The sequence below is a fragment of the Rhinopithecus roxellana genome, chromosome 6, assembly GCF_007565055.1.
Source record: "Rhinopithecus roxellana isolate Shanxi Qingling chromosome 6, ASM756505v1, whole genome shotgun sequence".
Lineage (NCBI taxonomy): Eukaryota > Metazoa > Chordata > Mammalia > Primates > Cercopithecidae > Rhinopithecus > Rhinopithecus roxellana.
Genome location: NC_044554.1, coordinates 122,574,971 through 122,589,315, shown reverse-complemented (window position 1 = coordinate 122,589,315; position 14,345 = coordinate 122,574,971). Strand labels below are relative to the sequence as shown.

General features: G+C 36.7%; 1 protein-coding gene across 3 annotated transcripts in view; it reads left to right on the top strand.

The window, feature by feature from the left end:
- Positions 1-14,345, top strand: part of CDK6 (cyclin dependent kinase 6) — a 236,096-nt gene that overhangs the window by 59,027 nt on the left and 162,724 nt on the right. For all 3 annotated transcript variants that reach the window (XM_010389487.2, XM_030932345.1, XM_010389493.2), the window contains exon 3: positions 4,125-4,260. In XM_010389487.2, coding sequence (XP_010387789.1) covers positions 4,125-4,260 — 136 coding nt within the window. The remainder of the gene's footprint in view (positions 1-4,124; positions 4,261-14,345) is intronic.

Below are 14,345 nucleotides of genomic sequence, written 5' to 3'. Positions count from 1 at the left end.
AATGCAGTAAGAACTGGAGTTACTAAAATTACTATTAATTCCAGGTAGTGGTAAGCAATGTAATTTTTTCACTAAATGTATTAATTATAATGTGAAATATTTATAAAGTAATGTTTCAGAAACACAACTGAAATGGTCATAGTATGAAACAGCTCTGTGTTTGTATTTGACTTTAGGGACATGCCATTTTTGGTTCACTGCTCTTTTATTTTATTACAAAAATACAAGGAGCAGATATAAAGAAAGTTGGGGATTGTGGAACTCCATTTTCTTCTTCAATAGGAAGAAAAGAGTGAAGTAGTCCAAGTATGTGGATTTAATAGCAATAAACTGGCTTTAAAAAGCCTGTGAAGAATTGTAGTTATCTTGAATTTTCAAGCCAAAAGAACTGTTTTGATAAATTTCCCACATATTAAATCCATGCATGATAGCAATCATATTTTTAGAGTGTGGAACTTATTATGATTTATGGTACTATCTTTAATAAATCTGTTAGGAGTTTTTACTTTATTGGAATAATTTTCCAGAATAAGTAACATTAGGGGAAAATACTAAGTCTAGGAATGGATATTAAAACTTAAAAACCAGAATGTTGGAAGTAGATAAATGTGAGGAAAAAATTTTCAGTGGATTCTGGTTAATTTCAATGGAGTTGTATGACTCACCCCAAACTGCCCATCATTAAAAAGAAGTGTGGATCTGGCTATGAAGTGTGTGTAGTTGTTGGTGTTCTGTTTTTTGACCTGCCAGATTTAACCTAATTACAGTAGTGGGGTTTTTTTTGGTGTTTTTTTTTGTTGTTGTTTGTTTGTTTGTTTTTAGTTTCCCTTAAAATTTACTACAGATTCACAGAGAAATACCAAATGTGGGGTCCATAAAGCCCAGAAATGCAGTAGGATGACATGGTGAACCAGCAAGGCATTAAAAGTTTAGCAGAGGTCCTAGGACTACAACCAACAAGGGATGTGAAAGACCTCTTTAAGGAAAACTACAAACCAGTGCTAAAGGAAATGAGAGGGCACAAACAAACGAAAAACATTCCATGCTCGTGGACACAAAGAATCAATATTGTGAAAATGGCCATACTGCCTAAAGTAATTTATACATTCAGTGCAATCCCCATCAAGCCGCCATTGACTTTCTTCACAGAATTAGAAAAAACTACTTTAAATTTCATAAGGAACCAAAAAAGAGCCCATATAGCCAGGACAATCCTAAGCAAAAAAAACAAAGCTGGAGGCATCATGCTACCTGACTTCAAATTAGACTACAAGGCTACAGTAACCAAAACAGCATGGTACTGGTACCAAAACAAATATATAGACCAATGGAACAAAACAGAAGCCTCAGAAATAATGCCACATGGCTGGGCATGGTGGCTCACACCTGTAATCCCAACACTTTAGGAGGCTGAGGTGGGCAGATCACCTGAGGTTGGGAGTTCCGAGACCAGTCTGAACAACATGGAATAACCCTGTCTCTACTAAAAATACAAAATTAGCTGGGCTTGGTGGCCCATGCCTGCAATCCCAGCCACTTGGGTGCGAGTAGTACTCAGGTGAGGCAGGAGAATCACTTCAACCTGGCAGGCGGAGGTTGTGGTGAGCCAAGATGGTGCCATTGTGCTCCAGCCTGGGCAACAGGAGCGAAACTCCATCACCAAAAAATAAAGAAAAGCAAGAAAGAATGCCACATATCTACAACTGTCTAATCTTTGACAAACCTGACAAAAACAAGCAATGGGGAAATGATACCCTATTTAATAAATGATGTTGGGAAAACTGGGTAGCCATATGCAGAAAACTCAAACTGGACCCTTTCCTTACACCTTATACAAAAATTAATTCAAGGTGGATTAAAGACTTAAACTTAAGACCTAAAACCATAAAAACCCTAGAAGAATACCTAGGCAATACCATTCAGGATAGAAGCATGGGCAAAAATTAAAACAACAAAAGCACTGGCAACAAAAGCCAAAATTGACAAATGGGATCTAATTAAACTAAAGAGCTTCTGCACAGCAGAAGACACTATCATCAGTGAACAGGCAACCTACAGAATGGGAGAACATTTTTGCAATCTGTCCATCTGACAGAGGGCTAATATCCAGAATCTACAGGGAACTTAAAACAAATTTACAAGAAAAAAACAACCCCATCAAAAAGTGGGTGAAGGATATGAACAGACACTTCTCAAAAGAAGACATTGATGCGGCCAACAAAGATATATAAAAAGAGCTCATCATCACTGGTCATTAGAGAAATGCAAGTCGAAACCACAATGATGCCAGTTTGAATGGCAATCATTAAAAAGTCAGAAAACAACAGATGCTGGAGAGGATGTGGAGAAACAGGAATGCTTTTACACTGTTGGGAGTGTAAATTAGTTCAACCATTGTGGAAGACAGTGTGGCAATTCCTCAAGGATCTAGAACCAGAAATACCATTTGATCTAGCGATCCCGTTACTGAGTATATACCCAAAGGATTATAAATCATTCTACTGTAAAGACACATGCACACATATGTTTATTGCAGCACTGTTCACAATAGCAAAGACTTGGAACCAACCCAAATGCCTATCAGTGATAGACTGGATAAAGAAAATGTGGCACATATACATCATGGAATACTTTGCAGCCATAAAAAAGGATGTGAGTTCATGCCCTTTGCAGGGACATGGGTGAAGCTAGAAGCCATCATTGTAGCAAATTAACACAGGAACAGAAAACCAAACACCGCATGTTCTCACTCATAAGTGGGAGTTGAACAATGAGAACACATGGACATAGGGAGGGGAACATCACACACCAGGGCCTGTTGGGGGCGGTGGGGGGTTGCGGTTAGGGGAGGGATAGCATTAGGAGAAATACCTAATGTAGATGACGGTTGAAGGGTGCAGCAAACCACCATAGCACATGTATACCTGTGTAACAAACCATTTTGCACATGTATCCCAGAACTTAAAATATAATTTTAAAAAATTAAGGGAGGTAATATATAAGCAGGATAATTGATAGTCAACCCTATGCCTTAGTTATTGGACTCTATGCACATTTATAGTTAGTTTCTTTGAAGAAGGCATTTATTCAATTTTTTTAAAAAATTAAAGAAAGTAATATGAATAGTATTTTATTAGCTTTTTCTTAGTATTTATATTACATTCTTGTTAAGAAATGTACCTACAGCTTGTTTATGGGTAGTTTAATTCTTCAAACATTTGTTGAGAATCTGTTGTGCTTAATAGTGTACCTTGGTTGAAACCAAAGGAAATTTTGTCCTTTGGCTTGAATATTCTTTCAACTCCTGAAGGCTTAGTTTTTAGAACTTAAATTTCAACTTATTTTAAGATTTTTATGGAAGAAACTGAATCCAGTTTCACCCATCCAAATGTTTCACCCATCCAAAATGTTTCACCCATCCAAAACATTTGTTAATCTGTTTCTTTATTATTTAAGGGTAATATAGTTTGCCAATACAGGTCCGCCTACTCCCGAAAAAGAAAATGTTTAAATTTCACAATGTTGATTAACATGGCTTTGGAATTTTAAAAACTAAGAATATGTGCCCTTTCCAGGGAATGATTTGACTCAGCAGGATGAGGGCTGTCTTAGAAATAAACTAAAAATTTCTCCATATTCCATCATATTTGTTTTCACAGATGTGGTTGTGACACCTTAAATTCCAGGAAAATCTTGATTACAGCCTTCAGCATCTCCAAAGCATGCTCAATCTATCTCTAATAATTCTCAAACTGTGAGCTAAGAAGAAACATATTTTGCCTAGACATCAAGTTTTTGAAATTATCCCCATTGGCAAGTTCTATCTAAGGTCCTAACTAAGGAAACTCTCCAAGCGTTCTTGTGCTCCAATTGTGTTGCTTTCTCATTGTTACTATAGATGTTCTCGTGCTTAACCACACACTCTGAGTTCCCCTCTCCTAAACTTCATATTTTTGTTAAAGTATCAGATCTCATTTGATATTTTTATGTATGATCACAAGAAATGATCAACACTGGCCTTTTTTTTTTTCTATTATGAGACCAAATTGAGCAATATGTATAAAACATACAGGTTACTTCTTTGCTTATTGCCACCTACTTAACCTCTTTGTTTTTTCTTCTAGGTTGTTTGATGTGTGCACAGTGTCACGAACAGACAGAGAAACCAAACTAACTTTAGTGTTTGAACATGTTGATCAAGACTTGACCACTTACTTGGATAAAGTTCCAGAGCCTGGAGTGCCCACTGAAACCATAAAGGTATCAAGAATCATCTTCATGTCTTATCAGGCATTCGACTATTATAGTATGTTAAGCAGTGGCTTTCATTCCTTATGAAAATTTCCAGAATTATGACTTTTAGAATTCGGTATATAGTTTAAAAAATCAAAGAAAATCTTCAAAGATTGGGATATATTCCAGTTCATCAGCTAAGTGAGATGTTCAAAATACGGACATATGTATTCTAGTTAGTTAATTTTAGAATTAAGTGGAAAGAAAAACTTTTAGTTCTAATGCATATTAAAATTATTTTAAAATATCTATTTGTACATTGTCAGACCTTAGAAAACATAGTTTAGTAAGTGTAGCTCAGTCTTTCTCTGATGGTTAATTGTCTATGGAGGACATAATTTGAGCATTATTCATGAGCACATTGTGTTTTATGACAACACAACCAATGCTGTGTGAATCTGAAATATTACTTATTAGGCCCTCCTTCTTTCTTCATTTTTCTTATTCATAAAACGTTTATAGGGAAGCCTAAGTAACCAGATACTATGCCAAACTCCTGGGATTTGAAGATGATTGAGCCATGCTTTCTACCCTTAGATGTCAGTAAAGTAGATGCAGTGTATTGACTAGAAGTTCTTCCTACCTTTAAGTCTAATGGAAAATGCTACTGATATAGTTTTTGTTGTTATTTGCATTCTGCTTAACTGAACTTGGTAGATCTTTTACATTTATGCACGTCATGTGCGGGTCTTCATGAAAACCTTTTTGTCTATGTGAATTAGGTAGCTTAGCTAAACAGACTCCTGCCTTATCATTCATTGTTTTGAAATGAGTTACAGAATTCACCATCATTCTAGATACAAGTTAATAATGAAAAATAGTTTATCTTCTCAGCAGAGTAAGAAATGTCTTTAGTGATAGCTAAATGACGTTCTCACATACTGATATTTAGAATTTGACATATTGAATGATTTATTCCTTTTGTTTTAGATTAATATTCTGTTTTTTTCCCATGTGGCTCTCATTAAAGAATCTGGTGCTTAACAATAGTCCCATTTTTTCCTGAGCAGTTTCAAGGACATTAAGGCCCTCTAAATGTAGGTATGCCTGATAGTTACCTGTTCTTGACCATCTTCTATCTCTGCACCCCTCTTTCCTCTGGCATTCTATTCTACCCCTGAAGTTTTAGTTCTCTTTTATGAGTTTGTCAGAAACCCCGTGTTTGGCATGCAGAGCGGGGCATAGTCTTTTTTCTTATACAGTTTTCTAGCCAAATTGGACTGCTCACCATTCTCTTAGTATAATCTGTGATTTTTCCACCTTGATGGCCTTCCTTCTCATGCCATTTCTTTTGCTCCTTCTCACCAAGCTATCTACCTAAATTTTTCAAGTGCCATCTCAAATGCCATTTGATCAACTCTTATAGCTGGATGTAATCTCATGTGCCTTATAACACTTGTTCTACATATCTCTACCTTTTTATCTTGTTTTCTACCTTTAATTGGGATTTTTTAATGTACAGATCTCATGTATTCAGTCATCCTCATGTCGTGACAGTGTCTTACACAATGATTTATACACATAAGTACTAAGTAAATAAGACACATTGTCATACTTTATTTAGATATAAGTATTTTCAAAATTATTTTTAAAATGACTTGCAAAGGCTTTAAATATAGACTATCAAAATAATTGTTGATGTTTTCTGATACATTTCTAAGTTCAAAGTTATTTGGGGAGTATCTTTTTTTTTTAAATAGACGGATGAGGCAACCATGTATTTTATATCTTACATTACCACCTGCATAGATATTTTGAGCATTACATTAAATTCTCTTAGGATATTGGAGGAATCATTTGCAAAGGCATCTGTGCAGTTAAAATGTTGATAAGCCAGAGTGGTTCACTAGACTCAAGTTTGATCAGGCGCCAGTAGAAATTAAGTGGAATGGGGGGATCTCAAGGGTGAGGGTGGAGGGGGAAGCAGGATAGAAAAAGGAACAGGCAGAATGGTGGTCACCAAAGTAAGAAAGGGGAGGAGAAGACGGGCGGGGGCGGGCAGTTGCTGAGCCAGGATGGAGCTAGAGGCTTGCTAGAAGGAGGTGATTGTTGCCAGAAGCTCTTGAACAAGGTGACATTAAAAATTAAATGTTTTTTTCTGAGCTTTTTGTCTATCTCCAGGAAAGGGAATGTCACTTCATTACGTGTTGAACAGGAGATTGTCCTGGAGGCTGTTAAATTTCTTCAGCCATTAGCATCAACACCCCTTGATCCAAATTGGCAGATAAGAGGTGGAGTTGGGGGCAAGGGCCTCTAGTTATTGAAGGTTTGTGGCTAATGATGTATTGATGTTTTCATAGTAAAATAAGCCATAGTCAAATGAAATACTTCAGGCAGTTAACTTATATGTTAGTGGTTAATTGAGCATTTTTTGCTAACTTAAAAGCTAATTAGAAGACTCTTTTATCTTCATTTTTAATTTTTTTTTTTTTTTTTTTTTTTTTGAGACGGAGTCTTGCTCTGTCGCCCGGGCTGGAGTGCAGTGGCCGGATGCCAGCTCACTGCAAGCTCCGCCTCCCGGGTTCACGCCATTCTCCTGCCTCAGCCTCCGGAGTAGCTGGGACTACAGGCGCCCGCTACCTCGCCCGGCTAGTTTTTTGTATTTTTTTAGTAGAGACGGGGTTTCACCATGTTAGCCAGGTCTCGATCTCCTGACCTCGTGATCCGCCCGTCTCAGCCTCCCAAAGTGCTGGGATTACAGGCTTGAGCCACTGCGCCTGGCTCATTTTTAATTTTTTAAAAAAATTCTGAACTATACTAACCTACTTTCTTTCCTTATTAAATATATAATTTTTAAAAAAATAATTTGAGTGTTTGTGATGCTTTAAGGTCATTGTTGAAAACTTGAATAATCATTTAAAAGCATAATAAAACCATTAAATGGATAGTTTTAGGCTGAATGTATAACTGATATAAAATTATTTTTAATCAACACTTGTATCTTTTTTTTCTGTGATTGACTTGCTTTTAAGAATTGGAATGCAGAATAAACAGCTGCTAAGTGGGAGAATCTGAATTCTGGTTAATTGAAATTTTAAAGCACACAACCAGAGAACAGAAATATTTTGTTGTTATATAGGCTCATTTATGGGAAGTCTTAATAACTAGATCAAGCAAATATTGTTATTATGAACAACCTATTGGGAACACAGAAATTGATTTTTTATATAGAATGCTGTGTTGTAATAAGAGCTTCTCTGACTATACTTGTACAGATATGTATTGAATATTCACTCTGCATGGAGGGTTCTGTGCTAGGCAGTTCAGGGACACAAAATTGAATTAGGCGTGAGAAAGAGAGGACCTGCCCTGAAGGACCGTTAAAGTATAGGAGAAGAGATAAAATGCAAACACAAGCATGTGGTACATGTTCTGTATGGTTATTTAAGTAGTTTAGGGGTATTTTCAAGTCAAGAACAGACTAATATATAAGTAAGCGTGATCTATATTGTGCCAAACTGTTCTTTAAATACTTAAATTTAAATTACTTTTCAAAGGATCCAAATCATAGATATTAATATTGACATTGTCTTGCATAGATTAGAACAAATCATGTTGTTAAATAATTATACGTAAGATATTTTGTGTTTATTTATTTATTTGAGACGGAGTCTTGCTCTGTCGCCAGGCTGGAGTGCAGTGGTGTGATCTCGACTCACTGCAACCTCTGCCTCCCGGGTTCAAGTGGTTCTCCTGCCTCAGCCTCCTGAGTAGCTAGGATTACAGGCGTGCACCACCACACCTGGCTAATTTTTGTATTTTTAGTAGAGTTGGGGTTTCACCATGTTGATCAGGCTAGTCTCAAACTACTGACCCCGTGATCTGCCCACCTCTTGGCCTCCCAAAGTGCTGGGATTACAGGCGTGAGCTACCATGCCCAGCCAGATATTTTAACATGAAATATATATATAAAACAGAAAATCAAAACAAGACCTCATCTAAGATCATTTAAGCTCAGGGGATTTTCCTCTACCCACTTTCCTCTACCCAGTGCTGTGTTTTCTGTGGCACTGTTTACCTGTTAACAGGCCACTGAAATTCAGGATATTCTAATGCACATTCAGGATATAAATTGCACTAATTGGGCAGTACTTGAATAAAACTGGGATGCTCCATGGTGTCTTACTAGATATCATATGGGTAACATAATTTTGCTTATCATTTCATCAACATGTTTGTTAGAAAAGAGCCCATGATGGTCTTATTTTTCCAGCTTACTTATATCACCTACCAATTTTTGAAGGGCATTTAAATGTCATTTGTTTTCAAAAAATAAAAAAGACATTAAACCACACCATAAAGCCATAAGTACTCATAAAGGTTGATAGTTGAGTGAACTCATCAGGGAAACTAATTATTGCATGGTGGTCATGTGGGACTTTAATAAAATACGTTAAGAGTATAAGCCTGAACTGAACATTTTCACTGAGAAGTTGAGAATAAAATAAAATCCTAGGTGATTCTTTCCAACATGATTAAATATACCTTATTCTAAAAACAAAATAAGCATACATAGAAGTCACCTTCATACTTCATCTTGGGGTTTCATCACATTATTTAACCTCTTTTCTTGATATCCTTAAGTTGCATCCATTCTTGGTTGACAATGACATTCGCATAAAGCAGCCTGTTGGCTACTGTCCTGTGAAGTCAACAGATATTCTAATTTTCCCTCATAAGCTTATTGTTGACGTATCTGGCTTTCCTCTTTCTAATTCAGAATATTATCTTTGGGTCTGTTTACTTGTGGAGGAGTTCAGTGCCATCTTTATTAAATTTTTATTGGCTCATTTGAGATTTAATATTGCCTTCCTGGGTTTCCATGCTGAGATTTATGAGGCAATAATTGACACCTTAATGATTGTGTTATTTTTTCTTTTAGGGTACATGATAAATTCAGAGTATCTATGCCTATATAGCACCTTTTTTTATTCATGGAGCTTTATGAGAAAAAAGAACCGCTCTTAGATTTTTATTTTTTTCTTTCATGCTTTCATCTGCCATTCTAGGAGACAGGGTCAGAAAGAACTGTAAAGAAATTTCCTCACCATTTTTCTTAGTCATTTGTAACTGCCGCCCAGAAAAAGAACTGTACACAGCAAGATATAGATGGGGAGAGACTCTTATGTAAAATATTCTCCTGTACAGGCTTTTCCAAATGTAATGCCCTCTTTTACTAACTCATTCTTTTGGTATTTAGGCTTGTCTGTATAATACATTAATATTTTCTAGGATATGACCTGGCTTCTCAACTATTTTATAAACTCTTTGAAAACCTAGAATTATTCTGTGGACATTCTGTGCGTGAAACTGCATGTAACATGTTTGATTTAAAAAAAATGTTTGATGCAATTGGCAATATAGTTTCACAAGTTTGAGGCATTGAAAGGTCACACAAAAGAACAGCAGCCTCAAAAATAGGACAGGGTTCTTTGAGCTCAAGACCATATGGCCTCTTTTGATGATTCAATCTTGGAATAAAATTTTTTTTATTTATGTATCTTTATGATAAATGAAATCTATAGAGCTTGAGAGGGCCAGAAAAGCTCCACGTTCATGTCTGTGTAGGTCGTTTTCTCTGTGAATTAGATTTCATTTTATCTTCAATTGAATGTTTTTCAGAGTTTTCTGTTGGTTGTAATATTCTCAGTAAGAGATAAAACACACTATTAGGTTTATTTTACAAAACCCAGACTTCAGAAACTGACACACACTGTTAATAGCACCTGTTTTCTGCCTCTGGGAAATATCTGTTCTCATGAATAATATCTGCTTGCAGTAAACAGTGGCTCTGATGTCAGTATGGGATGCCCAGGGCTGATTCATCTTTCTCAGTTTGACATAATGCAAAGTGACTGACTGGTCCCTGTACTGCAGATGAGGAAAGTCTCTCAGATCTTCTTCTCTTCTCACTCCTAAAGGAATCAAGCCATGGCCCCTCTTAGTTCCTGGTGGTCTCCATTTTGCCTGAATTACGAGCAGGTGATTTGTCTCATCTTTGCAGGACACAGAGCAAATTAACATGAAAATATCGCTTCCCAGAAAACAAGGCAGGCTTGAATGCCCTGTCGCTGCTGGTCATTAGCCATCTGCCACCGACACTCATACTCTGTTTATCACATTTGAAATTCAGAGCAGATGTTGCATAATAAGGTGATCCCAAAAACAAGGCAAGAAATTCAAAGAACAAATACTCTACCATAATGATAAAGATCTTGGAAGGAAATTTTTTTCAATCTAATATCATAGCTGCACTAATTGAATAGACCATGTTTTTTAAAACACACACACACACATCTCTCCTGGTATTTGATGCAAACTACTTTTCATAGTAACAGGAAATAATTTTAAAAAGAAAATACATTTGTGAAAGATACCTGAGAGGACTGTTCAATAAAATCTCTTTAAAGAAGCAAAGTCGAATGTTGGAATAACATAGTTCTGGTGTAAAAGACCTCATAGATCAGTGATGCCATCTTTTACTGTAAGATGGGCCTTAACCTAATGCAATTTAACTTAAAATAGTTCACTCCTCACAGTATAGTGGATCTTTCAAGGCTCTTAACTTGCCACTGTGGTTTCCCAGTTTATTTTCTTCTTGGCACTCAAGACACTATGTTTTCTATATCCTTTCTTTTCATTCCCTACCCCCCTACAAACTCCCACCACCGCTATCAGCCTCCCACCCCTAGCTAGCATCCCTCGACTCTCCAGAACTCTGCCCCAGCTTCCCCTGGCTTTAAGCGCTCTCCAACCTAAGTCCCAAGATTCTTTCATTTTTACTTCTGCCTTTCTCCATTAATGTAGCTTTTTATAGGATTGGCTATTATAGTGTTTTACCTAGTTGATTTATGCACAATTGTAGACCCTTATTATCCCTTATTCAAAGTATATCATTTATAGTATATTAACTATGGTGTGTAGAGGCATTGTTTTTTAAAAAACAGGCATCTAAACTTTTACCAGGAATGTGACCTATATTCTGTGGAAGACCAGCTTTTAATATAGTCTTTTGACTCCAAAGAAATATTTTCTCCACAGAAACCACAACTTTCTGTCCCTCCCCACTCCGCATCCCTCTGCTCCCACACATACTGAGACTTTTGAGATTGGGGGGGGGGGGGTTTAAAGACTATACTGCTAAGCAGAAATTAAGCAGCCAGCCTCAGAGTAGACAGGGGAATAAATCAAAGCAGTGGCAGCAGCTGACCACTGAGTGGAACAGGAGAGATGATTTGAAGGATGGAAGGATAGTGAATCAATACTGAGTATATTCCAAATTCAGGGGGAAAGGTAGAGTGAGTGAGCTCTAACAACTGTGGGAGTTTATACTACTAAACTCAGAAGCCCAAATCTAAAGTGTAGAGAGAAATAAAATCTTCAGTGTAATCTTTCTAATTAGTAAGATTTCAGTATAATCTTACTTTAATCTTACTAATAATTTCATTTGTTTCCCCCTGCTCCAATCAGAAACATATATATTGTGCTTTCAAGTATATTTCATTCCAAGGGAAAACTCACTAACTCTAGCAACTTCTTAAAGGAGAACAATCTTATGCAGTCTAGATTCTGAAGACTCTCAGAAACAAATCCTTTTGCAAATTCCTAACCCTTATGGTAGCTGAAAATATCAGAAGAGAAAGAGGACAGAATTATATGCATGTATATGATATTCTAATAGCAAATATACCAGAGTTATTTGGTGGGATTTTAAAAGTCTCCAACCCTATAAAAGGCAACATTAATGTAAAAGGGCAGCAGATAGGAAATACGGGTTTAAGAAAAGCTAGTTTCTTTCTAAAGGTACTGTAAGACTGACTCACTAAATAAATAATGACTCACCAAATAGGCAAATGACACTTAGATTCAGCTAATAACAGATAAGTTGGAATCTCTTTAGAAAGTGCTTCCTCACCTGACTAGGCATTGAATCTGTTTACAAAGTCCATTAAAACTTGCAGGTAGTATATACCCATTTATATCACCATGGCAACAGATAGCCGAGTGCTCTTCTGCGTAGAAGGAAGGATATTTCTCATCTAAATTTAGCCTGTGCTAAACTCCTTGGTTGCAGTCTCTTTTTTTGGCTCTTCTTCCTCTAAACATTGGAACATCCAAGGCTTCACTGTCAGCCTTCTTCTTTTCGTTGGCTATGCTTTCTAATCAAGTGATGTCATTTAGTCCAGAATCTTCAAATACCTATTCTCCAGCCTGACCTCTCCCACATGCTCTTGGTACAGATAGTCAGTTAACCATGTAAAACATTGACTGAGAATCCTCTGCCGAACTCAAGCCTTCCCTATCTGCCCAGTTGTTTGAGCACCAAGCTTAGGCATAATTCTTGATTTTTTGCTTTCCTTCACAATCTTCATCTAATCCATCAGTAAGTGCTTTTGGTGTTATCCCCAAAAGATATCCCCAATCTGACTACTTCTCAGTATCTTCATTGCTATAGCTCTAGTTTAACCCATTAACCAGCTTCCTAACTCAACATGCCACTGCTGTTCCTGCCCCTTTACGGACCATCCTCTGTATAACAACCAGAGGGACCTTATTAAAGCAGAAATAAAATGCTCTAACTTCCCTACTGAAAACTTAGCTCCAGTGGTTTCTCATGACCTATAGAATAACATCAGAAGTCCTACATGATCTAGTGCTCCCCACCCCCTGCCTTTCTGATCTGCCTCCATCCTTCCTTGGGCCCACGGTTCTCCAGCCACAGTGGCCTTCTTTCTGTTCCTTCAGCTTGCTTCTAGCTCAGCATGTGTCCGTGCTGATTTTTCATCTGTTTGGAATGCTCTACACCCTCTAGTTCATGTCATGTCTTCATCATTCCTTCTCTGACCCTCTCAGCTACAACTCCACATCTAGTTATAGCTTATCACATTACACCACATTATCCTATTTTATCTTCTTCATAGCACTTAGCTGAAATTATGTCATTTATTTTTTATGTTTGCTTTTTAATCTTTCCCAACTAGGTGAGACTTTAAGTCAAGACTCTAGTCCATTGCACTAGCTCCATGGTCAGCATACTGCCTGGAACATAGGGGATCCTCAAACACGTGTTTGTGACTGTACTAGGTGTTTACCTGTTAATTAACTCAGAAATGTAGTCATCAGTACCACCATTGTACAAGTGAGGAGATGGTACTTTTCCAAGGATAAAATTTTTAAATATTTATATTAGAGAAAAATAAGCTGAAGGTATGTCATATCTCGGCACATTCACTTTGCACTTGTGCATTCCGTTCTTTGTGGTGGGCCGGGACACTGGGATTATCTATGTTGTAGCTAAGAATTTGGCTTGGTTTAGACATAGTCTAAAACCAATAACTGATCCCGCCAAAACTATAAGGTATTTTCTCCTTAAAATAGTATTGACTAATTCCAAAAATACCAACTGAATTCCAGAAATTGTTCTTCCCCAAGGTGGGATGCTTAAATATATTTTATACCAAGGATGGAGAACCAAGTTCAATGAAGAGACTGATTGACGTCATGAATCTTAGACCCTGTTCTCATATCTCAGGAGTATGTATCTAAAAAATAATTTTGTAGTGACACATGTTTTTCACTTTAAAATTGCTTTCCATATATCCCAATTGTATGCAGTCTTCCCCATCCCCATCACGAGAACTAGAACCTTCAAAGGAATAAGTTATCTTTTAAAATCTTTAAAATACTATACTATATTTATTCATTTGAATTTTATTCTTACCCAGAAATTTCAGATGCCCATATGTATTGTGGAGTTTGTAAGTTGAAAAAAAGGACCGCTCTACTAGAGCAATTGCCAACAATTTGCAATATTATCATTGCGAAATTTTAAATTAGTGAAAGGCATACAAAGTAGGTATCCATCAGTTATCTGAGATAGTATCTTATTCCTCATTCCTAAGCAAGGTGGAAAAAATTAAACAATCCTTTCATTGCAGTTAAGAAAGTAATTACTGGTTCTAGTAAATATTTGTTGAATGAATGTGTGCTTTCACAAAAAGTTGTATAATGAAGCCTTGCAAACCCCGTAGTGCCAGTTATGAGAATCTAGT